General features: G+C 38.5%; 2 protein-coding genes and 1 long non-coding RNA gene across 6 annotated transcripts in view; all 3 read left to right on the forward strand.

Moving 5' to 3' along the window:
- Nucleotides 1-26,337, forward strand: part of LOC148735919 (NLR family CARD domain-containing protein 4-like) — a 72,825-nt gene that overhangs the window by 28,118 nt on the left and 18,370 nt on the right. Inside the window, exon 2 of one of the 4 annotated variants that reach the window (XM_088753362.1) lies at nucleotides 993-1,106. The exons of 2 other annotated variants lie outside the window; for them this stretch is intronic. In XM_088753362.1, the coding sequence (XP_088609488.1) occupies nucleotides 993-1,106 (114 nt within the window). Of the gene's footprint in view, nucleotides 1-992; nucleotides 1,107-24,622; nucleotides 25,066-26,337 lie in introns of those variants that run through there. One more of the 4 variants, XM_088753361.1, reaches the window with a different exon arrangement.
- LOC148735923 (NLR family CARD domain-containing protein 4-like) lies at nucleotides 1,506-5,264 on the forward strand. Its single transcript, XM_088755721.1, has 4 exons — nucleotides 1,506-1,558; nucleotides 2,176-2,238; nucleotides 2,837-4,509; nucleotides 4,968-5,264. Exons 1-4 carry the CDS (start codon nucleotides 1,519-1,521, stop codon nucleotides 5,262-5,264), a joined length of 2,073 nt encoding a protein of 690 aa, XP_088611847.1. The 5' UTR covers nucleotides 1,506-1,518.
- LOC148735924 (uncharacterized) lies at nucleotides 5,337-11,829 on the forward strand. The gene is made up of 2 exons (XR_015999131.1): nucleotides 5,337-5,488; nucleotides 10,871-11,829. It is a non-coding gene; the product is annotated as an uncharacterized LOC148735924 (long non-coding RNA).

Genomic DNA, 26,337 nt, shown 5'->3' on the forward strand with positions numbered 1-26,337 from the left:
TCACTTGCTTTGTTAATAGATGTTCCGTGCTGAGTTAGAAAAAGCTGACAAATGAAATAATGGCGTTTGCGTCAACTCATTATACAGGAGCTCTAAATTATCTGTGCGGGTTATTATCCGTGCGGGTTATTATCCGTGCGGGTTATTATCCGTGCGGGTTATTATCCGTGCGGGTTATTATCCGTGCGGGTTATTATCCGTGCGGGTTATTATCCGTGCGGGTTATTATCCGTGCGGGTTATTATCCGTGCGGGTTATTATCCGTGCGGGTTATTATCCGTGCGGGTTATTATCCGTGCGGGTTATTATCCGTGCTGGTTATTATCCGTGCGGGTTATTATCCGTGCGGGTTATTATCCGTGCGGGTTATTATCCATGCGGGTTTTGAATCTGCTCAAGATTGATGGTGGAATGCTTTTAAACTTTTTGAAAAAAATTTTTTCCCCTGGAAAGAAGACCTCTGACCCATAATTCAACTGTAGAATCATGTAGACATTTACATGTAGAATCTCCTGCGTTTTTAGCTCCCCTACTGTACCCCCATGATATAAACCACACACCATCCACATTTGTCTGTGCAGTCACACGAAGGGCGAACTCTCAAAACTCTTTACGGTGGCTATTTTACATTATCAACTCAGTTGATGAAACCAAACTATCATTGATGGCATAAGACAGTATGTCCGTTAAGACTTCCAAGAGCAGTCATTTTGGCCCAATTACAGCATGGTGCTTCTCCTTAAGTGTACGGAAAATGTTGAATATCTAGGCAGAGGTAGAAGGGATTAAACGCATGGCACCAATTCCTCACTTACGTAAATTTGCATTTGTAGAAATCTTCCACCCACATTTGTTTGAGCAAATAGCTTAGCAAGCAAGGTTAGGACACAGTTTTAGAATCATGGTGGTTTGAACTAAATGTAGTGCCATGTTCTTTTCCTAACCTCATGAGGCTGTCTAACTGCTGTCTGTTTGGTTTTCTGTTCTTGAAGATAATTCAACTGACAGACAACTTTCAGCACCGAGTAAAGACGCTCCGGTACAGCCACCCTCTTCTAGTGCCCAGTCTTCCCATCAGTCACAGGCCTCGTCTGACAAAATAGCAGGTATACATTTGAATGAAGAGTCTTTTAGCCCAACTATAGCATAGGCTGCAGTTTTATAAGTTTTAACAGACTGCAGTTAAACTTCAGCATTTAAAAATGTTGAATTTTTTCGGGCAGAGGTAAGGAGAATCACCCACGTGTTAAATTCCTCCCAGTTCTGCATTTGTATAACCTCTACAGCGACACTGATTTAATAATAGAGCTTTCCAGTCAAGGTTAGGACTCAGTGTTCAAATATCAGTAGTTTAAATCGCTTGTGATGGCATATTCCGTCGGTCCCAAATGCTATATGGCTTTGTAAACTCTTTCTATTTGGTTTTGTTTTCTTAAAGATATTTTAACTGATGGACAACTTGTTTAGTTACTGTACTTATTTTTACAAGGTGGAAAGAGGAAGTCACTAAGCGGGTCAATGGACAAGGACAAGGACAAAAAGCGCTCAAAGTTGAAAGGTACTTTTTTTATTGCAGGGACTTCAGAATTCAAGGATTGCACAGTTTCTATAAGGTTTAACGTTTTCCATGATTTTGTTTTCTAAAGATAAAGTTTTGCAGTGAACCATACCACTTTGCACAGATTAAAGTCAGTATAATCCTTATTAGATTTTGCATTAATTCATTCATTTTCGTGTACCGGAACATTAAGCTCACCATCAGATCAATTACCCGCCCTGTTCGTGAAATGAGCCCGCACTCCTCATTTTCACGGGAGAATCTAAGACTATACTGGAGAATGCGGTGCAAATGGAGTCAAAGAATAAAATAGTGTAGTGCTCAGATCAATAGAAAAGTAGAATAATATGATAAATGACAATATTAATAATTCTATTTTATATGAAGCTAAATAACTAAAGTTATACACACAGAACATAATACTTTTGACTTTAAGCTGTCATTCATGCTATATGTGTCTGCTCCGAAGTTGGTGTGTTTCTCGCTGACTTCCTCTTGGCAGATCGTGTAAGAAAATTGGGTTAATTCATGCTTTCTGCCTTCATGCCTTCTGCATAATTGTACATGTACAATTGAACTGTCTCTCGTGCTTAATTACTTTACTTATTTTTTGCCAGGTGGAAAGAGGAAGTCATCAAGCGAGTCACTGAACCAGGACAAAAAGCGCTCGAAGCTGAAAGGTACTTATCGCATAGGACTACAGTTTATAACTTTTAGAATCTGCATTCAGCTTCTGAGTCTCAGAGAGGAGGCTTCAAGGATTGCACAGTTTCTATAAGATTTAAGGTTTTCCCTAATTTTTTTTCTAACAATAAAGTTGCACAGTAAATCATATCACTTGCCAAAGATCAAAATAGTGTTTTCCTTATTAGATTTTGTATTGATTCATTCTCGCGTACCGGAACAATGGGCTCACCATAGGGCATTATCCGCCGCTGTTTATGAAATGAGCCCACACTCCTCATTTTCACGGGAGGATCGAAGACCGCGGGGGGGGGGGGGGGAGGGGAAGAGGATAATGCCCAGATGAAGGGATGAAGGGGGAGACCGTAATGCCCAGATAAAAGGAAATATAGAATTATATGACTAATGACAATATGATTCGTTCTATTTACCTACGGATTTGAAGAGTACTTAGCTTTACTGAAGTTACAAGTTAGAGTTGGGAAAAATGTAGCCTCCAAAATGATGAAAAACCCTAGTCTAGAAATTATTATGTTCTCTTCAATTTTAGAGTTACCAGAAGTTTAGGAAGTTTTTTTTTTTTTTTGTCTACAGATCCCACTGCAATGCAATTTTTGGAATGGTGCCAGAAACAACTGCGAGAGTTTTACAGCAGAACCATGTGTCAAGTAAAAATAACTCCGTGGGACCCTGACAACACGGTACACATTAACAAAATCTACGTACAGTTAACACTCTTACAAGACAACAGAGAACCTCACACGATTACGAAAACAAGGCTTAAAGATTGTAGCGAAGTATTTAAAGGTGACAAAGAGCGTTCTATCCGTAGACGAATTCTTGTGTATGGAAGACCTGGAATAGGAAAGTCTACCTTTACTCAAAAACTAGCTGTGGACTGGGCAAATGGCAAAAATAAGATCCTCAGAAAGTTTTCTCTTTTACTTTTAATCAAGTTGCGAGACGTTTGTAATATTCCGGATCTATGCGCCATGTTAAAAGCCGCTGAACTGTTGTCTGCTGATGACCCAAAAGCATTCAATAACTTGTATGAATATGTCCGTCAGAACCAGGAGAAAGTGCTGCTCATATTGGACGGATATGACGAATACAGCGGTGGAAAGTCATCCCCAGTTCACCAGATTTGGAGAGGCAGTCAACTGAGAGACTGTTGTGTAATGATCACAACACGGCCAGTGGAAGAGGATGAGCTTAGAATACAAAGTCATGCTCAGTTTGAAATCAACGGGCTGGATAGCAGGGAACAAAAGCAACAGTTGGCAAGAAAGATTCTTGCTGATGAGATGGACGTTGAAAGGTTACTTTACTACCTGAAGAAGCAGAACCTTGAAGAGATGGCAGAAATTCCGCTTTTGTTGTTGATGTTATGTCTCCTTTGGAAAGAGAAAAAGCATCAGTTACCCACATCTCGTGCGTGCATTTGCGCAGGATTTATTCAGACTCTGTTGGATCACATGGCTTCAAAAGAGTCAGACGAAGATACAAGAGGTAAAAGCATAGATGACTATCAAGAGGAACTTTCCAAAATAGGAAAACTTGCTTTTGATGCTCTTCTGGAGGACTGTCTTCATTTTGACCTCAGCAAATTTGCTCATAGTGACCTGTTCGAGAAGCTAACTGCTGTCGGTTTTTTTCAAGTTTGCAAACTTTCCGCTTTGAACCGTGAGAGGATCGTCTATTTTCTTCATAAGTCCGTCCAGGAGTTTCTCGCCGCCCGGTTCATCGTTGAAGAACTGACGGCGAAGAACAGGGAAACTTTTACCTGCCTGTCAGAAATGGATACGTGCGAAAAATCAAGGAAGATGGCTGAAGTTATAAAATTTGTTTGTGAGTTGTCATCAGAAGCTACCGGGATTGTTTTTCATCATCTACAGTATCTCGGAGAGAAAGAATGCCTCACAACTTATAACTTCACTAAGACGCCTTCTATCTATGACTTGTCTTCTGAACAACACGATCTCATTTTACTCTGTGTCGATTGTTTGTTTTTGTGTCCAGCCTCAGACAGAACAGCCGTGTATTCTGCATTTCTCTCATGTGTTAACCGTGTTGTGATACTAGGGAACAAAAACACCTCTACTACTGCTGTGGAACACTTCTTCAAATATATCACCAGTTTCCCAAACTATTTATTTTTTGTAGAGTGGAAGGCGACTAAACATTTTTGCGATGATGTGCTATCAATAATGTTTGACTTGAACGCGGTCGTTTTAACGTCCTCCAGAGAAAGTAAAGATGTAAAAAAGGTACGCGGATTTACTCGATAGGAACTTTTTCCTCAAGAGATCCGGGGGGAGAAACTTTGTCTATCTAACTGAATTAAAAGATGAGGTCTTTCTTTCTGGATTGCTTCCTGAATTGATATCAGCGCCGGTTAGCTCTTCTCAGCCACCTGTGGATAATTTGGTAAATAATGAAAACAACAACATTGCACTTCCTTTGACTGAGAACCTTTGTTTGTCACTGGTGAGAGAGGTTGACATCACTGTCAACACAGTTAAGGCTGCTGTTCTGTTGAAGAACGTGTTGCCTTTATTAACAGCTCCACGAGAAGTTAGAATAAGAAATTGGAGGAAAGCTGCCTTTGAAGGTCAATGGGTGAAGGAGGAGGAGAAAGAAGCCTTTAAAGATAAATTGATTGAGAGCTGGACTAACGGACTTATTTTTGACTGATAATCTCCACGGTTTAACCCTTGAAATCAAGATAACAGCAAAGCGTGCTGCTTTTATCGCTGAGTCACTGCACCATTCTCCAAATTTGCGTGAGCTCGACTTGTCCTTCATCCCTTTACACAGCAGTTTGAGTCATTTGGCTGAGAATCTTCATCAAGTGCCACAGTTGACGAAATTAGTGTTGTGGATTGTACAAATGGGAGAAAAGGAATGTGCGGCACTGGCTGCCTCATTAAAGTACTTAAACAAGTTAGAAGAACTGGATATAAAAGACAATGCCCTGGGTCACAGGATTATTGAACTGGCTAAGAGCCTGAAATATGGGTGAAGATGAAGCATCAGCACTGGCCCGTGCACTAAAGTATGTGCCAGAGCTGAATCTCTTTTAACAATCCACTTGGCTGCGGGGTCAGAGATCTGGTCCAACATCTCAGCAGTGTTCCCAAGCTGAAGGACCTGTACCCAAAAGGTGTTCAGATGACAAGGAGAGAATTTGAAGAGTTGTGTACAGCAATAAATGAGAGAAACATTATTGTGTCAACCAATTACCATGTAAGTGTCTTTTTGTTGTTTCACTCAGTTATGTATCTAATTTTTGTTTAGATGCTCTTCCAGTAAGTTGCTTTGGACTCAATTAATCAGATTATTTTTCATGAGAAAGAATACAGTCTTTAGCAACAGTAATTGTTTTCAGAATTTTCTTTTTCTGTTTTGCGACGCCAGGAGCCAATGTTGTAGATCGAGACCGTAACCAACCCATGCTAGGTACTTTTATGGCTCATGCATTGCTTGTTTCAAGATGATTTGAAGAAAAAAAAAATGGTGAAGATTAAATTTAGTGACTTCGAAATGACTTGATATTTTCTTATTACACAATTTTTAAAAACTTTGGGAGTTCATTGGATTGGTCCTTGCTTTGCTTGTGTGATGGCGCCTTACATGAGAGCGAGAAAAAAAGAAGAGTTGTGAGAATTTTTCTTTGACCAAACTCCTGCCCAATTTTGAATTTTGAAATTGTTCGGCTTCATTAGTTATTGTGGAATGCTTTTGTTTGAGTTTGATTATTTAACGAGAAAGGATTGTTCAACCCAGACATGCTTTGAATTCAATGAAGTTGTTCCCTACATTCTTTGTGGGCAGTCATTCACTTTTGCTATCAGGAAGCGTGAACCTCAAAAAATATAAATAACCAAACAAAAGGGATTTTTCCTTTTTAAAATCCGAATCCGTTTTTTTAAAAGTGAAAGTCACGTTGATTCTATTGTCATATCTTCACGTCTTGAAGATTTTTACCGATGATAGGAAATAATTCACCAAAAGTTGAAGGTGTCAGCGATTAACATCCTGAAAGAAACTGGCACGGTGTTGGAAGTTACTGTGACTTAAATAGTTTCCTTGTACTTATTTATCAGTTGGATTCTTTCCTTCTTTGGATTCTTTGCTCAGTTAGTAATTCTGTCAGTTGCTCGTAGAGCCCCCCCGGTCTCCTGTGTCTCCATGATAACCCTATTTTGTTTTGAAAAATCAAAGTACAACATTGCAAATGATGAATTTTTCTTGAGTGAATTTCGGAAGTGTCTGTCTCAACTTGGCCTTGCAATCGTCCATTAAATAATCCAGAAACGGATCCTGTGTAAACCTCACGCTGCTTTCCATGTTTCCGTTACATCGTTGCTTGTTTGGATATGGTGTGCGGAAAAATATGTTTGAAATTGAAATAAGAAAGAAACAAATTTAGCGTTGAAAACTTCGAAACTACATATTTTCTGTCAGTAGTTTTCAGTATAGAAAATGAAGTTGTCCTTATGGAACAAGGCTTGGTGATAATTTTGATAAACTTTGTGAGTTCATTTGACTGGCCTTTGTTTTGACGTTAAATTGAGAGAGAAATCTTCTGCAGTGTGGCCGAGTGGTTAGAGTGTCAGACTCGTAATTCGCCGCTCCCGGGTTCGAGTCCCACTCTGACCACTGGACTTGTTTCCTGGTAGCCCCGAGTTCAGATGCTTGGCCACGCTTAAAAATAGCCAACTGGTTTGCCTCCGGCCAGTTGGGGTTCTTAAAGATGTTTTCTTAATGTTATGTTGAATTTAGACACTTGTTTCATTTGTTTGCAAGGACCACGATGGAAACTACTGGTTAACCAGTAATTGTGTAATCCAATAAAAAAAGACTTTTTTATTTTTCTACGCCTAACACGAGAGAGAGAAAAAAAGATGAATCGTGAGAATTTTTCTCTGACAAAATTTCTTTGGGTAATCAAGAGTTTGATTTTGAAGTTTTTGGGCTTCTGTTGTTTTTGTGGGATGATTTTATTTTGGTTTGATTATTTGACGAGACTATAAATTCTTCAACCCAAACATGCTTTGGATTGAAGACTGATTACAAAAGACTAAACAAAGAGCGTTTGTGTCTTTGTGTGAAATCCAAATGCAGCTTTCATAGTATGTTTCTTAGAAGTTCTTACCGTTTAGGCGAAACGGAAAGTTTAGAAAAACATTACAGCGATAACACCGGATCATCAAAAAGAAACATCTAGAGAGCGCCCCGCTAACAAACAAACAGAAGAACAAAACAAATATTATTAGAGTGTATATGACATATCTTATTTTTCAAGTATTTTCCTTTCTTGATATATGTAATAAATGAAAAATATTTCGATAATGCGAAAAAAATAATTTGGATAATTTTTTGGCGGCCGAAATACCGCCAATTTCCATATAAAAGTGTCCCGAGAAACTGCGCTGGTTATGTCACAGTGTTTGATAACATCGCTGTCACGCAGGCGCCTCCTAATTTCTCTTGCTCGGGGCTTCTTATGTGTGAGTGATTTAACGCTTATTTTCGACCCGCACTGTTTCATTTGGTTATGTCTAGCGATTCGGAAAGTAGTGAGACTGGATTCTTCAGAAAGTATGTTTATCAAACACAGTGACGTCATTTTGGCCGCGCGATCTGTGGGACAATTTCAACATGAAAGTTGCGCGCATTTTGAACGAAAAAAAAGGGATTTCAAAGTATTTTCAAGATCTAAAAACTTTACAGTCGTTTTTCTTACATTATTAACGACCGGAATTAGCGGAAAAAAATTGTCATATACACTTTAAAAGGCGCGACCCGCAACAGATGACCACTAGTCAAACTCAGTTCTGTGCTATGATTTACTCGATCTTAAATGGTTTCCTTATTATTATTTATCAGTTGGATTCTTTCTTTGGTTTCACTGCTCATGTTTTTTAACTCTGTCAAACGATCACAGGGCCCATTGGTCTCCCGCATCATTTAAGCTCATTTTTCAAGAAAAATCAACAGTGTTGATAATGAAGTTGTTAAACTTTCAATCGCTTGTGTTTGTTTCTGCTTGGTCTCGCATAAATCTTAAAAGATATTATTTTTTAACTTCAATCGGGCACACGCCGAGGAATTTTTTGAAAAAATTGTGAGGTGCTTCACTCATGAAACTCCTGCGGCCCATCAGCGTCACCTCAAGAGTTCCCTGTGGCGCGCTCGTAGTAATTTTTTCCCGCGGAACTACGCCCAAAAGGAGAGACTAATAGTAGTCTAGAAAGTTATTAAATCATTGATTTACCAGCGGGTAGGGGATCATTTGGCCAATGTGGAGATAAAGCAACAGTTTCGAAGACGTTAGACAGTTTTTATCTTCATCTTGAGAAAAACACTGACTTAAAAAAAATAGTATTAAACTTCACGTGGTTTTTACACCTTTTGCTCTTCCTTACGGGAGAATACGCATTCATTTGCGTTAAAAGGCGAACAAGTGGGTGAAAATACAATCATTAGAGATAAAAAACCGTCATTTGCGCGTAAACCAAATTCAATAATGATTTTTGCATTTTAATCAGCATTCAATAACAATTATGGGCATTCCTATGCGTCATTCGTCAAACAAAAGAGAAAAATATGCTTTCCATTGGGCTAAATTCAAGTCATTTACATCATCTTGATAGTCAATGGAGACAATACACAAACAATATAGTGCATTGACCATTCATTGACATTTTTATCACACTGTTTGCAATTCAATAGCATTGATGGACGGCATTAGGATGAATAAGACAATTATTGATGCACTTGTACAAACAATTCAGTGTTTTTATATTCAATAAGCAAGTGGCGATTTTCAACTGAACACCGATTTCTACATTCAGTAGAGTTCGTCCGATTAATTCGCTTCGAAGAAACCGAATACTACTCTAACACAGAGAGAGAATCGTGAGAGGATTTGAGGACGAGGAGGAAGATTATCTTGTGGTCGCGGACTCACTCCGAGTGAACCGATCAACGGCAAGAGGCATTGTGGCGTGCTACATCAGAGAGGCCAGGATCCAGGAGAGATCGCGAGGAGGTAGAAACAAGGTGCTCGTGGATAAGATAAGAGATTGCTTAGAGGAAATCATCAACAAAAATTGTTTATTCACACTTGCTCTGATAAACTACCACTCAAACCCGAGATCCATGACTGCACCGTGGCAAGGACATTAGACGGGATGCTCATCCGAGTGAAACTTGTAAGGCCTCTCCCTGCTGACAGAAACAGGCTTGATGTGGTGAACAAGCGAGTCGATTACACCACTTGGTTTAGGAACCATGCCGTAATGCGCCACTGCGTGTTTGTCGACGAATGCGGCTACAACATCCTTCCTGTGAGGACGAAACTTGACCGTAAACAGGGCAATTCCACCTATCGATGGACTTGTGTTTTCCTCAGAAGCTGTTGGCGGAAAGAATGCTGCGCGTTCCGATAACTTCTTGGCACAGACGAGGACAAATCTAGATCTCGGGAAAGAGGTGATCTTTGTGTAGGACGGAGCACCAGCCCACCGAAACCCGGTCAGTTCCGCCCCAAACACGGAGCTTAAAATGCTTCCTCCCTACAGTCGTTTCCTAACCATCGTGGAGCAGGCAACAAGCTGTTTGAAAGCGGCGTCGAGGCTGACATCTCAGATCTGGAAAATCGAAGACGTATGGATAACGGAGATGAGACCAGAGGCAGGGGAATCGAACACAACAACTGTTCTGCACAGAAACATCGACGCTGTGACCGCGGCTAAAAGTGCCCAGTGGTACCGCTTTATGCAGACCTATCTGCCAAATTTTTCAATAGAGATAATTGAATGGGAAAATGAAATTCAAAACAAAATGATTTTGGAATAGGTATTTTTCAATTGAAATTCGATGTGTGAATATTGAAAATAAAAAGCGCTCAATTTTTGTACACGCGCATAAATAATTGTCTTATTCATACTAATGCTGTTTAGGAATGCTATTGAATTGCAAACAATTTGACAAAAGTGCAAATGAATGCTACATGTACTATATTTTTTGTTTATTGTCTCTATCGACTCTCAAGTTGGTGTAAATGACTTAAAGGTTACCGCAAATGAGAGTGTACTTTCCTCTTGTTTGACGAATGATGCATAAGAATGCCCATAATTGTTATTGAATGCTGATTAAAGTGCAAAAGTCGTTATTGAATCTGGTTTACGCGCAAATGACAGTTTTTTGTCTCTAATGATTGTAATTTTACACAATTGTTCGCCTTTTAACACAAATGAATGCGTATTTTCTCGAAATGAACTGCAAAAGGTTTAATAATCAGGGACCATTGTTCTTTTAATGGGTATCTGAGGACATTTCGCTATTTTGAAACAGTTTCACCAGCTAACTCACTTGTAGCTATTTGAATAAAAAAGTGAATGTTCTCTTCCACTTCTTGAGAAACTTATGCAACCCACTTTATGTTACAGAAAGTTAGAGCAAAACAGCTTTCTATGTCATTGCGAAACAGATCTTGAGTTCCGATGTACGTGGAGAAAAGTAATGTGCTGTAAAAATTTATTTTGTGTGAAAATGCAAGTTGAGTGTTACACATAATTGGTGTTGTGGCTGATGTTGTTGCCTTTTTTTCTGCGATAGGAGGTTCATTTGCCACCGTTTCCTTCTCGACTTCTTACAGAGGCTGAGCTGAAAGCAAACAGAGGAAGGTTCAGAGATGAGCCAGATGATGATGATGATGATGACGACGATGATGGCGACGCTGACGATGGTGGTTGTAAATCAAACCATAGCGACGACCTGTGACTCATAAATATCATGATCTGCGATCAGAACTTAGATTATCATGCGACGGGTCGATAAGAATAATTTTAGCAGTTTTCTCTCCTTCACATTCGAAGTCAAATCCGTTTAAAGAAGCATTGTGGATAATTCTGAGGGCTTTTGTGGACTTTGTACTCATGTAAGGTTATTGTTAAGTAGCGAGAGGATAGTAAGTTTACAGTCCCAGACGAACCCCACATTTTCACTTTTAAACCTGTCAAAGGTGAGAAATGGCGTCATGATGTCACCGAAACGTCGGTTTTTATCGTTAGTTTTTGCTAGTCTTTGAAGGTGAGAAATGTAAGCAGATTTCATGAGTTATGCATGTAAAATGCAGAGCAACACTACACATGAAAGGAAATGGTAGAATTTTTGTGGTTTTGAAGGTGTCGATGTTTTCTTCTAGAGGGAAGATTTGTTCAATAAATTTCAGCCACAAACTATTGGTGCAACAACATATTATGTAATGAAAACAAGCTTGATTTTCCCGGCTGATTGACCTACAAATACACGATTAATTTTGGATGGGTACTCTGGCGGGAAACTGTTGTGTGTAAATTAAGATACCGTGTATCTCTTTCATAGTCTTAAGCGAAAGTTCTAAGCTTTTTTTTTCTATCCACAATTTGGTACATTAATTGGTTTATTGTTTACTTGACCTTCGAAAGCCCCATTGGAGTGGTGTGCTGATTATAGACTTCCTTTTGCAAAATAGTTGGTTTGTGTTGTAAATGATATTTTTGAGAAATAAGTTTAATAAATATATGGAAAGGAGAGATGAAACGTTTGAGTGTGTTGAAGAAAAGAGATGGTATTCTGAAGTAGTATGGAGGCGCGATGGAAATACTTATCCGAATCTAACGCGGTAGGCAGACGATAAGGGAAATTTTGTCTTTTCCAATTAAAAGAGAGTTTTCGGCTACAATTCATGTCATAAATAGTGCGAAAGAAACTCTACAGAGGGAGTAACAAGGAATTCGAGATACGCGAATGCCCCCCTGGAAAATGATTCATCTTTAACTCGCCTAGGAACGCAGCAGATTGACCTGAATGGGACTCAGACCCCTACCCTACCATTTCTAAAAAGCAAGCGAAAAGACGGTTAGCAATGAGTGATGTTCAATATATTTCAAAAACAGTTACAGTAAATCGCGCACGGCTTCTTGTGGTATCAAACTATTATGATGGCCCCGCAGTGTTTTTGTATTACTGGACAGGTATCCGAGCGGATGGGTAAAAGTGCTTGATTCCCATTCTCTGACGTGGCCCCAGTTAATGTATTTACCCAATAGAATAGTCCAGTAGTCCAGACATTTATGTATGTTTTGTGGACTAACCGATTGGCCCTCTCGCATAGAGCAACAGTAGGTGGAAGTGAACTTCATACAGAGAAGAATATCCTGATGGGAACCAAACTGGAAATAGTTGTACAAAATTATGCCTGTTTCCCATTCAATCTGGAAACAAATTGCGTGACTATCTACGTTACTTGTCTCGCAAAAATGTCCGCAAAAATGCCTTCATACTTCGTTCACACTTCATACTTTTTTTTATCTTCTCATATCTACAGAATATTTCCTTGACCAGCAGATAGCAGATGCTAATCGAGACGGGTCAATTTTCTACTACTTTAACTTAGATAAATTGGAATATTACAGAAATGAAGAAATAATACATTAAATGACATTAAAAAAAAACAAGAAAAAAAAAAGGGGAAATTAGAAGACTTTTATCGTAGAGAGAAAAAGTACTTGAGTTTTAAGTATACTTAAAATATTGTAGAACTGGTTCAATTTGTTTCAATTTTGCAGTGTTTGTATTGTAGCATTATTTTAAGAATGATTTTCAGTCTCTAGAATATCGAGAAGAGCTCTTTTGTTGCTGTTGATTTTTTTCTTTTTGAAGGATCGCTTTAAACAGTATTTCAGTACATGGTACTCTTTCGGGCCATCTGTAAAGTGCACAGTGAAAAGACTATGTGGATGTGAAAGAGAATTAAGAGACAAACAACACTTCCGGCTTGCGGCAAAGAGAACCATATCACGGGGTGTCTGAAAAAGGCGGATAGATGCGGATGGCGGTTGCGGATAGTTTCCTTTAGAGTGTGAGCTTTTTTGTTTCCTTCAAGGAATATGGAAATTTTGCATTTTCCTTCTAATTTCAAAACTAAACAAACCAGAAACTTCTGAAGTATGAAATAATAGGAGGGTAGGTTAGGAAGCGAAAGGCTCAAGAGGGTAGCTCAGGTAGGTTAGGAGGCGTCAGCTAAGCGAAACACAATTGTACACCTTAAAGTGGTTTTTTTTTTTTTTCCTATCATTATTATGAGTGTCTTGCTTTTGATTCAAACATACAGTATTGTCAGAATAGTACGGCTATATCAAAAGGAAAACTGATTGCTTCTGGGAAAGTTAAAAGAAAACATTACAGCGAGAAAACAGTTGATTTACCCTCGGGAAGAGAATAATTTAGCAATACTTTGTTTACGGAAATATAACCATTTACAAGATATCAGACAGTTTTCTTTCCTTTAAAAAATTTTTTACCGGTATTTTACTTGATTCATGTGTTTGTTTGTAAACCCTCACCTTATGTCAATCGCCATGGACCATTGTTGTTTGTTGTTTAGATTTTAGAACATTTCCCTTGTTGTAGAATAAAGTTTTAGTCATTTGTAGTTATTTGAATTCAAAAGTGAATGGTCTCTTTCACTGCTCCCTTTCTGAACAAATATAGTTGAATTCGTCAAACGTTTATCTTGGGTGTGAAAATGAAAGTTGAGTGTTACACAGAGTTAATGAAACAGGTGTTTCCTGCCATAGCAAAGGAAGCCTGATATTTCGATATTCGTGGGAGAAATCAAGTTGCTTTAATTATTTATCTCGCTTGAAAATGCAAGTTGAGTGTTACACATAATTGGTGCTGTGGTTGATATTGTTGCCTTTTTTTCTTGTGATAGGTGTGGGAATTTTCATGGGGGGAATACATCCAACGACTTCTTACAACAGTTGAGCCGAAAAAAAAAGAATAAGGTTCAGAAAAGTGTCAGATGATGATGATGATGATGATGAATTTGACGATGACTTTGACGATAACTTTGGTGATAACGATGATGAGGAGGAGGACGATAACGATGATGACTATGACGATAACTATGGTGATGTTGATGATGACGAGCAGGAGAAGAAGGATGATGATGACGACGATAATGGTGATGACAATGGTGTTGAGTGAGAGCTTGGGAAAAAAGGTTTCTATGGGAACTGATTTAGTGAATACGAGCAGAGTAGTAATTTAGAATAACTTGGCTGTTCTCAAGTCGTGCTTTGTTGCAGCGAGGTACCAAAGATTTAATCTGAAATCTGCGTGACGAGCAAATCACAATGCAGTGTATACAATATTCTCTATTGAGATTGTCATGATAATGAAATTTGGCCACTCTTCTTTCTGACTGGCTTTTTTAAGTGCTCAACTTAGCTGTGAGTTTATCCAGTGTTCTGGCAAATCAGAACGCTAAACGAATCTCTCAGGTCATTAGTTTGAAAAACGGTCGGCATTGATCCTACCTATGACCTTTTGGCGCAAAGAAAGAAAGTCGCGTTGAGTAGTCTGTACCAGACTCTCCTTCTTTGGAGACTGTCTAAAGCGGGAGAGCTGAAACATTGGAGGGAGCTACTCTTCCTTCCCAGACTCCATTTATCACTCACCTAATATTTCGATCGTCTCCAATAACTGATACCCTGGCAGAAGCTTGATCGCCAGCTGACAAATATTATTTTCTCTTCACAAGAAATGCGGACTTTGTGAGACGGATCTGTTCACAGGCAGCGATGTTCAATCAAGTAGGCTTGTTTTTAAGCCTTACATTGTTGATGCTTGAAACTGAAAATTTTTAGAAAATCGGTCGCGATCAGAAATGTTTAAGTCGATACTTGGTGTTACAAGCTTCTATGCTTGTTTTGTAAATAGTAATTTAGCTCGGCCTACTTTAATAAATGTTTTCATTATTGTACTCTTATTTTTAGTGATTTATTAAATAACATTGTCTCAATTGCTCAAGAAAGTTTAGATGGTGTGAGAGTGTTTGACAGAGACAATAGGTACCATGTCTATCCTTGTTGCTCGGGCTGCGGCGATAGCAAATTTATTGAATTCGTTATTTTACAGCTAAACACATTTCGCGCTGAATAATATTTGTAGCTGGATTTTGAATTCAAGAGAATATACTTCGACACGGGTACCCCTATGGTACGAGTAAAAGCCGGTGAATTTTCGTGGTTTTATTTTGCCTCGTTTCCCTATAATTTATAGCTGAATTTGACGGCCTGAATTGTAGAATATATACACCTTTTGCGCTCCACCAACCCACCTTTTAAATGTTGTTACTGATGCTTTGTGTTGTTCGGTTTTTGCTTTGTGTTTTTCCTGTAAACAACCTTTTGGTATCTCTTCCCACAAGCCGCCCGTCCTTTAATTGTCCTACGCTGAAATATTCGATCAGCAGGCACCAAGAGTCACTGACTCTTGGCATTAGCATCCATTCCTCTCTACCGCTGTGGCGCTAAGTCTGTCAAGTTTTGAGGCGAAGAAACAAGCAAAAAAAGGAAAAGAAAAAGGAGTGAGAGAGAGAGAGAGAGGAGAGAGAAAATCAAGAGATTGTAAGCAGTCTCTGTCTTCTCTTCCTTTATCCCCCTTTTCTCTTCGCTCGAGCGCCACAAAAGCAAGCGTGATATTCAAAGTAGTTGTCACACCCTCGTACATAGGGTTTACAATGGCTTATTAGTTTTCGGGCTCAATTCCCCCAAAAGGGGAATTTGTGTTCACTTGCTAGAAATAATCAGAAGACCCGATTAGTGTCTTTTCAAATTATTTTATTTTAGGTCACTTTCAAGTAATTTTACAGTCCAATCGTTATCATGAACAACACACGATTTTCAGTTGATCTTTAAAATCAACGATATGTTAATTGACATACAAGAGATTCCATATTTTTAAGGTGGTTAATTTGTCACCAATTACGTCAAACCGGAAAAGGATATTATGCAACCATAGATAAATCGAATGAGTATTCTTGATAAGGGATAACTTGAGAGGCCTTTCATGACTCTACTCTTCGATAGGGTGCTAGCGACCCCACCCAAGACTAGTATCATGTGCAGCGCTCTATCAACGAATCCTGGGTTTTCAACTTACTGTTGTCGGCTCTGTTTGAGTAGCAGCTGTTGTCTCAAGCTCTCCACTGTCTTCTCTATGCCTTTAGTTGATTTCTACATTAGCGCAAGTCGTTAGTTGCATGTTTGGTTTTCTTGAATGAAATTTCGTCTTTGTTTTTCAGCTTGCATCATTCTCGCCTTGACCATGTTCTCCATTTCTTGTCGTTGGACTTGCTACTTCTGATTCCATCTATTCACGGAGTCTTTTTTTCCTCCTCCTGTTTTTCCTGCAGCATTTCCATCTATTTACAAGAAAAAGCTCAGGTCAGACTGCCTAACCCTAACCCTAACCTAGCCATGTTTTACGTGTGTGTTCACAAACTGTAACTGAACAGTTTTGGCTGTTTCTATAGTTAACTTGGTCATGAAAAATTGGAATTATTAAAGATTTTTCCTGACTAAGTCCATCAAAGAAAGCTGGGAAGCGCTGTAACTGTTATTTTTAGGCATTCAAGGTTTTATGTACAAATATCACATTTATCGCTTACTAATCCGAGTTAGGTCCTTCCATGAAATGAACAAGTTGCAGCCTCCATCTGGTGCAAAATATGCTGAAATATATTGGTCATCAGAAATTGTGTAACAACAGGCGTTAGCAAAACTTAAGGAAAGTTTTGAGACGCTAGGAAAAAATAACCAATGTTATTCTCTTGCCGGAAAATGCCTTTGCACAACTTATAATTTTCACCCCGTTCGATTTCGGACCTTTTACTCAGCAGCTTTTTAAATGTATCACAAAGATACGAAAATATCAGTGGAGTAATTAGAGTTGGTTTTGTTAGAATTCTATCTCAGGAATATCGAAACTCTCGTACATTCACACAAACTGATGCTGGGAAAACAATGGACGTATTTTGACAAAGTTCGTCTGAATTCTTTTTATTCTAAAGCGCTGAATAAGGCATATTTAAGTAATACCTCCTTACAACCGGTTCGTTCAGGTATCTCTCGGTTGTAATGGAGGATATTCCGAATGTTTCAGCCTCAAACTGACCAATTGCTTGGTCAAGTACAGTTTCTGATCTGCTAAGGACACTAGCCAGAAGGCTCATTTTTAAATTGATTGTTTGATTAGTTCACTAATTTCAGTATGATCTTAGATACTTACTAACTACAATTGTTGTGAGATAAAATTGGAAGTTGTTATTTTGAGAATTTTCCAGTTAAGCCTTTTGTTTGTTACGCCTTGCCTTTTGCGCCTAGGTGTTGTTTTGCTAGATTTATAGTTTTGATCTTTTATTTTTAGTGTATGCTCGAACTTGGCTCAGTTCGCGGATTTCCTTCTTACCGTGCTAGACATTTTAATCGCTTGTTATGGTTGACAATAATTAGTTTCATAGGTGGTCATGTTTGGGTTGGTAAAACTGACCCTGAGTTTTACCCACACCGAAGTTCCTGTTTGTGCGCGCGATTCTCCTGCGCAGCTCGATCATTGGCGTTTGATCGGTTCCTTGGTGCTCGCCAAGTACTTCGGAGCGAGCCACCCAATTTCCCCCTTTGCAAAACAACGGATACACTATGGAAACTCCCACGGTCAGCTAACCCAGACATGTCTGCGATTTTTGTATTTAATACGTGGGCACTCCTCGCTAAAAAGTAGTTGTAGGAGAAGAAAAGACCTGAAGCGTTGTAGCAGGAAACAATAAAAAGAGAAGAGTCCAGAGTCTTGGTACTTCCCGTTAATCAGACCTTTTAGCGTCACTACGCACATAAAAAAGGCGAGTTTAGCGTCCCTTTAATCAGTTCTTCGTAAGTTTTTGAGCAGTCTTGGTAAACTTTCGCCCTTTCGTTTTCTCAACCTTTGGCACAAGGAGAACCGTTATATCAGTACCTTTGAAACTTTGTTTAATTCTGGTCTAGTTTTTTCAGTGTTGGGCGACAATGCACGAAGAGATATTCCGTTGTATTGCCGTATTCTCAATTGATTTAAGATTTAAAGGCCAAAATTGTACCAAATGCAAGTGAACGTCCACAATTTAGATAAGAACAATGGGCTGTTAACCAGCCACCAAAATTCTTGTATTTTGTTTCGAAACTTTTGTACTGTTTTATTTGTATTGTTCTTTGTCATTTGAATCTCGTTATTGGCGTTGGGAAACAGCTTTTTATACGCGATTCTTTGATTATGTATTCCACGAAATTTCATAGATTGACAGAACTTCGTTGTATTATTGTTTCAGCTTACGATCCATAGATTGATTGATTGTGAGATTGATTGTGATTTTCATCGATGATTGTGGTCCGTGGTCGATTGCCTTTCAAGAGTAAAGACTCGTACAAACGGTTAACTTTGGTTTGTTATCTCGATCTGTAAAATAGTCCACAAACGCCTCGTTAACCGCGTCTTGGAGCGACGCCCCGTTTAAACTTGAGAATCTAGATTTGTAGTCGCCGCAAACGCTACACTACAGATGTTACCGATGTGAACATGCATCCGCGTATGAACACCAAGACATGCATGGCTGCGTGTGTTGTTACAAGCTATAACTATGTCATAGGCTGACTGGACATTGGGAATCACTCCAGGAGGGTGTTAATGGCCTTCACGTAAAGTCCAACTAGGTCAGCCAGACCTGCAAATAGAGTGGGTCATCAAAGGATGGAAAACTAACTTCAACTTAAAGGACCTTTGAGGAAATACTTTGAAGTCAAATTGAAAGTGTGTACTTTAGACAAAAAAAGTGTAAAAGTAATTTAAAATTGAAAAACATGGGACAGGATTGGGAACGCCGAACAACTCAACAGTTAGGCAGCCACTTTATAGAAGATTCCAGGGATTAAGCGAATACCTCTAAAATTGTCGTCAAAACATTTTATTTCTATCTGAAAAATTCTTAGAATTTTGGACAAGTTAGGTGTTGCTCTCTCTCAAGAGAGATGAAGTTAAATGGAGACCTAACACAATAAGCTTTTCCTCCACCAGTAGCTAGCTCAGCCCATCGTTGAGGTTGTGCGTAGGAGTGAGCTCGAAATCCTTTTCAATAAAACCTTGTACTTTTCTCTTCTCGGCAGAGAAATCTTAACTGTTGATCTGACTTCTGTACGTGTTGATGTTTTCATGAATTCCTCATTTCTAAAAGGTGGACGGAGGTAGTTTCATGGCTACGAAGCCAGGGGAAGAAACGCAAAATGCTTTCAGCTACTTTTTGGGTGTGGCCTGCATTTTCCATTCATCGTTCCTTGAAAGCCTGTTTGATTAAACAAGGAGCTGGTTTAGAGATCATAACTCAGCAAGTCTGAGGAGACGAGGGAAAAGGTGGCCACACCCTCTAGCTTTTTTTTTCCTGTATATTCATGAAATGCTTTGATGTGCTTGCTTCTCGAAGTATTAAAATTTAGTCAAGACCTTGATATCCCGCGAGCCAATTTTCAAAACCCTTCTCGCCAAGGATGAAGCAAATTATAAGGTCCTCAGTGTTGTCAAGGTGAAGCAGTCAATCAGTTCAGTTTTTGTTAATAGGATACAACTAAATTTAAAGCGTAGTCAAAATATAGATGAACTAAACAGACATACCAAATTACTAATTAAATTACTAAAAGTGGAAATAAAGCTTTTTACTCTGGTTGTGTTTGAGTTACATGTAAGAGAACATCTCCATGAGTTTAGACGATTTGTGATGAGTTGGTTAGGTTTTCCATTGGAACCAGCAGATTTACAAACGTTCAAGTTAGATCAGAAGAGATTAGTAAGCCTGTGCCTCTCTAACAGGGAGAAAATAAAATGCAAAAGTGGGTGTTTTCTTTTGTATGTTGATAACACTCGTCATCCAAAGGTAGGTCAACACTACTTTATCGTTAAATCAGAAGAGTTTGGTAAACCTGTGCCTCACTAACAAGGAGAAAATAAAAATCAAGAGTGGGTGTTTTCTTTTGTATGTTGATAACACCCGTGTACATCTCAAGGTCAAGACTGCTTCATCAATTAATTAATGGTGAAATGGCGAAATCGTTACTGAAGATCGCACATGTGAACAGAACTACACTAACATTCCCATTTAAAGAACGGCCACTTGACTTGCCGTTTTATTAAAGAGGCCTCAAATTCTTCTAGAAGGAAACAGCAGAGCGAAGCTGGGGAGATCAGATGCTGCTTTGTCGCAGAAATGCATGATTGATTTTCGTTTTATTGCTGTGACCTTGTTTTGCTGTTATACTAGTAATTTTTCCAAATTTTTAGTTGTTAAAGATCAGTGAAATTTTCAATGGAAATGAACCTGAGACAAGAATTTTCTTTTGAATGGATTGATAAATCCAAGGTGGATGATTGCCTCGAATGTTTGCTCGTTAAATCGGAGCGTGATCATCAATATCCTGCAGATGTCCTACCGCGTGTAAATAGCGGCTGATAAGCCCCCCCTACTTATAACCTCCCCTTTGTTATAGACCCATTTACCTGTAAACAATAACAAAAAAAATCTGACTACAAGACCCAAAGTAGCTTTTCTTTAAGAGGTAGGAACTCTGTGCTGTTTCAAACTAAAAGTTTGAAAAGTGCGAAACAATAATTTCCATGGTACAAAAGTGCGAAACAATAAATTTCATGGTACGTAACTGGTCACAAGCCACTGATGCCACAGGCGCAGCTGTTAGAGTGGTATTTTTCGACTATCGTAAGGCTTTTGATCTTATTGATCACAATTTGCTGGCCAGAAAGATCAAAGCCTTGGACATGCCACGGTGGGTTCGCGTCAGGGTGCTGGGTTTTCTGTCAGACAGGAAACAACGTGTCAGGTTGTCATCAGACTGCAGGTCAGAGTGGGGCTCAGTTCCCGCCGGGGTACCACAGGGGACGTGACCAAGCTTGGTCCCTGGTTGTCCTTATTAATGATCAACGATCTTGAGGTCGACGCACTCACTTGGAAGTATGTAGACGACACAACTATCGCCCAAACGATACCGCGAGGTTTGACCAGTGATGAACAAAGCGCAGTTTCCGCTGTTGAGGCGTGGTCGATCGAAAATAGGATGGAACTGAACGCGGATAAATGCAAGGAGATGCGCATTGACTTTAAAAGGAACACTCACAATTTTCTACCAATTGTGATTAATGGCAAGGAACTATGAGTATCAAACAGTGTAAAAATTCTAGGAGTCACTATTAGCTCAGATTTAAAATGGAACGAACATATTTCAGAGTGCATTAAGAAAGCGAACAAGCGCTTTTATTTTATTGTTCTTCTAAAGCGCGCAAACTTTCCACTGAGCGACATTATAAATTTTTATTGCACCGTGATAAGATCTGTTTCAGAGTACTGTGCGCCAGTTTTCCATCACGCGCTCCCACAGTATCTTAGTGACGACATTGAACGAGTGCAAAAGAGAGCGCTCTCCATCATTTGTCCTTATGCGTCATATTTCGAATGTTTGGCCAGGTTCGACTTAGAAACCTTGCACGCGAGACGCGTGGCTCTGTGTAGCGAGCTTTTCGAGTCTATCACGTCATGCCCGGATCACAAACTCGTGCCTGTCTTACCTCCTAAGAGAGAACTTAGATATAATCTAAGACAGTCCAGGGCTTACGCCATGCCCCGTACACATACAAATCTTTTTAAGAACACTTTTATTCCAAGTATGTGTACATAAAATTTTTTTTTAGACTAGTTTGTACATATTCATATATAGAGAGTTTTTCGCATTTGTGGTTTTATTATAATTTCAATTGTATTTATTCCTAGTTCTAAGTAATTGTAACGCAATTCAGTCTACGGACTACCATGTTCGATATTCTAATAAACTAAACTATCTAAACTATCTATCTATCTAATAAGTTGACCTCTCCATTTTGTATTAAAAAGAAAAAACAATTAAAAAGAACCTACACAAAACAAACAAACAAACGAACAAACTTTCATAGTAAATCGCAGACGGCTTCTTGTTGCATTAAATTACTATCAAAGGGCTACAGTATTTTCTTTATTGCTTCCCTTTAATTTTCAACAGACATATGTTCAGACAAAAGGGTGTATCGCCTGATTCCCGTTCTCTTGCATTCAGTTCGCCCAACTTGATGTGCTTTATCCGATGTGATGTAGACGTTAGCGCATGTTTTGTGGAATGTCTGATTGGTTTTCTGAGATACTGCAACAGATGACGGAGATAAACTCTATCTCTTGTCCGAAATGGAAAATGTTGTTCAAAATTACACTAGTTTCCTAACTTGAGAGCTTAGAGGTAATTATGTCTAGACAATAGCCCACTTCCGAATTACCCTTGGCCTCTTTTTCAGGACGAGGCCCGGTGCTCTGCTAGTCTTGTGAAAATGAGTTTAATTTGCATACTTATAATCATATGAAAGGATGAGCACCAGGACTCGTTTTGAAAATGAGGCCAAGGGTACTTCGGAAATTGGCTATTATGGCCGTGCCTTGGTACGCATATTCATCATGTACTCAGAGAGTCACGGAATGCTTAAACTCCAGTATTTCGCTGAATATTTCTCTTTCTTTTTCTGACTTAAAGGGCCATCTGTGGAATTTTCGGCAAAACTGTTACTACCACAAGTAACAATGAGACATATTTTTAGAACATTCAACGCTTCCGTCTTGCGCTAAAGATTATCTTATCACGTGACTGACTTGCTTGGGTGGAATGCAGTAGCTAGGCAGTTTCCTTGTGAAATGAACAGTTCAGTGGAGTGAAGCTTCAGCTAAAGAATCCTTGTGTTTCCTTCTTTCATCTCAGCTCTGAAGTTGTAAAACAGTTCTTTATGTAAAGTGCGTCTTACCAAGTCGAAGTTGTACAGCAGCTGTAGCTCAGTTTCATTAAACACCAACATTTGCAGTCGTCGAGTAGAGAGGAAACGGAGGTAAGGTTGTTGTCTGCTAACCTAAGCGAGCATGCATTTATTAGATTATTTTACTGGATGTCCAAGGTTTCATAGTCATGTATGCTCGAGTAATGTGGCACAGTTTTATGGCTGCTTAGGTGAGTTTTGGAGATTGGCATTTACAACAGTTGTATAATGAATATGCTCATTTTAGATTAGCAACCTTTGCATTGCTTGATCATGAAAGTGAAAGTTGTCTAAAGGGAACTGCACCTATGAATTCTTTGTTTTCCCAGTATCTCATGGCTGTTTGGTTGTCTATTTGTTTTATTTCATTTACTTGAGACTATTTCTTGAAAAATAGATGACTTTCGATTTCATCGGTTTAACTGCGTGCATTCAAGACATCAATTTAAATGTATTTGGATATAGTTATCAACAACAGTTTACAAATATTAAAACTTAAATTGCCACATTGAAATAAAACATCTCGGCCTGGAGAATTAGACTTTATTCCAGTGAACTGAAGGGCTTAAGCCAAGATAATTCTGGAATATCGTGAATGCTTTTGGAGGATTTTTTAATGTGACATGCATTTGCGATTATGACTTTGCCCAGCTTCTTATATCCCAGCGGTTTACGAATAATGCGTCTTTTTCTTCAAGTTAATTTTGATATTGTTGGAAATTAATTGAAAGTGCTATATTCTAATTTTTACCTTTTACTGCTGTAGTTGCTTTTTTAAATATAGTTGCTCTGACACTGTAGAGCACTCAGTTGAATCTTAAAATGGTCATCGAGTCTTCTACATGTTGTAGGTCCAGTTTACTCTTAAACTCTGAGCTGAGCAATGGCTTCACTTCAAACAGCTTTGCTTTGCCCAGTATTTGTTAAAATGTCTCCTCTTCACTTTACCCTACATGAAATGGAAGAGAGCATTAATTTTTAATTGAATCATTTAATGTCTGTCACCCTCTAACGGCTGTGAGATGTTTGTTCTATTTTAACTTACCCCTGGGATAAATTTAAATCTTACATGTGGACTTGAGACTATAGTAAAGAACAGTGTCCTTTCCAATCCCTACAAGCTTCTTGTTACTAATCTGAGCTACTTTGAAATGCTCACCTAGTTCTGTTTTTATTTCATTGGTAACTCAGCTAGGGTGTAGAATTCATTTTTACTTAGGTGCCAAGTGTCAATTAAACAATTGTGATTGAGTTGCCATATGAAGCAATAATTTGGTTTGCCTGTAAATCTCAGTGATTAAAAAAGTGTTCTCTTTACTTGGAATGCAGAAAAGTTTTTAAGACCCTGACACTTTGCTGTAAACCAGCATGATGTTATGACAGCCAACAAAATGGTGTGCCTGGGGAATTCTGTTTTTCAAAATGGATCTCCCACACTTTGTTGTTTATTATAATTATATTTTAGTAATTATGCATGTAAACATGTGATTGTTGAAAAGTATTTTACTTCTTGTAATTAATCTAAAGCTTTGTGAACTAACCATTATTTATTCAAAACCTAGTCATTAACAGTTAAATAGTTAATTAAATATTGTTATTGTAAACATGATTGAGGAAGATGGTAATTATAAAAACAAAAAAAAATTATAAGTCACACTGTGACTTTGTTGGTTGCATACTTGAACCTGTTCCTTTATACTGTATTTGTCCATTTTATCTTTATAGAATTATTTCATTTATTTATATTTCATAGTTATACAGTGTATGTAGGTGGGTGGATTTGAATTGTATACACATCTGATGGCAATCATTTTTTGTTGTAATTAACTTTTATAAACAGAGATCCATTGAAAAACACCCAGAATGTGAGACAATCCTGCCACAGTCGTTTCCCGTGTTCAGTCCGTGCGGGACTGGTAAAATTATGTCATTTACATCGTTAATATTATGGGATGGGCCATTTACTCGTACTTGGAGGGACTTGGAGAGGTCAAAATTCGGATTAGATGTTCGATTATTTTTCTCACGAGTGTTTCTTTATTTTTTCCTTCGAGTCCACTAATCTTGTAAGTATGTTGTCACTGCAGTATTTTCGTTTCGCTTCGTTTGTTTACGTTCCTCATTTTATACAGTCAAACCAGATCTCCGTGAATTAAGTTATTCGATTATTCAAGTCTTCAATGTATGCTCGAGTAATGTGGCACAGTTTTATGGCTGGTTAGGTGCATTTTGGAGATTGGCGTTTACAGCAGTTGTATAATAAATATGCTCATTTTAGATTAGCAACCTTTGCATTGCTTTGTCATGAATGTGAAAGTTGCCTAAAGGGAACTGCACCTATGAATTCTTCGTTTTCCCAGGTCATCCTCGGTGTAAAAACCTAACGAGGTTTTCTTTGTTTCATGAGGTATTGTTTTGCTCTACGCTATTGTTTATCATGTTTTGTTGTCTTTGTTTTACGTCACTCGTGAGCTTCACAGGTTTTTACACCAAGGATGAGCCATTTTCCCGGTATCTCATTGTTTGGTTGTCTATTTGTTTTATTTCATTTACTTGAGACTGTTTCTTGAAATATAGATGACTTTCGATTTCATCGGTATAACTGCGTGCATTCAAGACATCAATTTAAATGTATTGGATATGGTTATCAACAACAGTTTGCAAATATTAAAACTTAAATTACCACATTGAAAAACATCTCGGCCTGGAGAATTAGACTTTATTCCAGTGAACTGAAGGGCTAAAGCCAAGATAATTCTGGAATATCGTGAATGCGTTTAGAGGATTTTTTAATGTGACATGCATTTGCGATCATGACTTTGCCCAGCTTCCTATATCCCAGCGGTAACTTTACGAATAAATCGTCTTTTCCTTCAAGTTAATTTTGATATTGTTGGCAATTAATTAAAAGTGCTATATTCTAATTTTTACCTTTTACTGCTGTAGTTGCTTTTTTAAATATAGTTGCTCTGACACTGTAGAGCACTCGGTTGAATCTTAAAATGGTCATTGAGTCTTCTACATATTGTAGTTCCAGTTTCCTCTTTAACTCTGAGCTGAGCAATGGCTTCACTACAAACAGCTTTGCTTTGCCCAATATTTGTTAGAATTTATCCTGTTCACTTTACTCTACATCAGATGGAAGAGAGCATTAATTTTTTATTGAATTATTTAATGTCTGTCACCCTCTAACCACTGTGAGATGTTTGTTTTAATTGTTCTATTTTAACTTACCCCTGGGATAAATTTAAATTTTACTTGTGGACTTGAGACTATAGTAAAGAACAGTGTCTTTTCCAATCCCTACAAGGATCTTGTTACTAATCTGAGTTACTTTG

This window comes from Stylophora pistillata, chromosome 3 (assembly GCF_964205215.1).
Source record: "Stylophora pistillata chromosome 3, jaStyPist1.2, whole genome shotgun sequence".
Classification (NCBI taxonomy): domain Eukaryota; kingdom Metazoa; phylum Cnidaria; class Anthozoa; order Scleractinia; family Pocilloporidae; genus Stylophora; species Stylophora pistillata.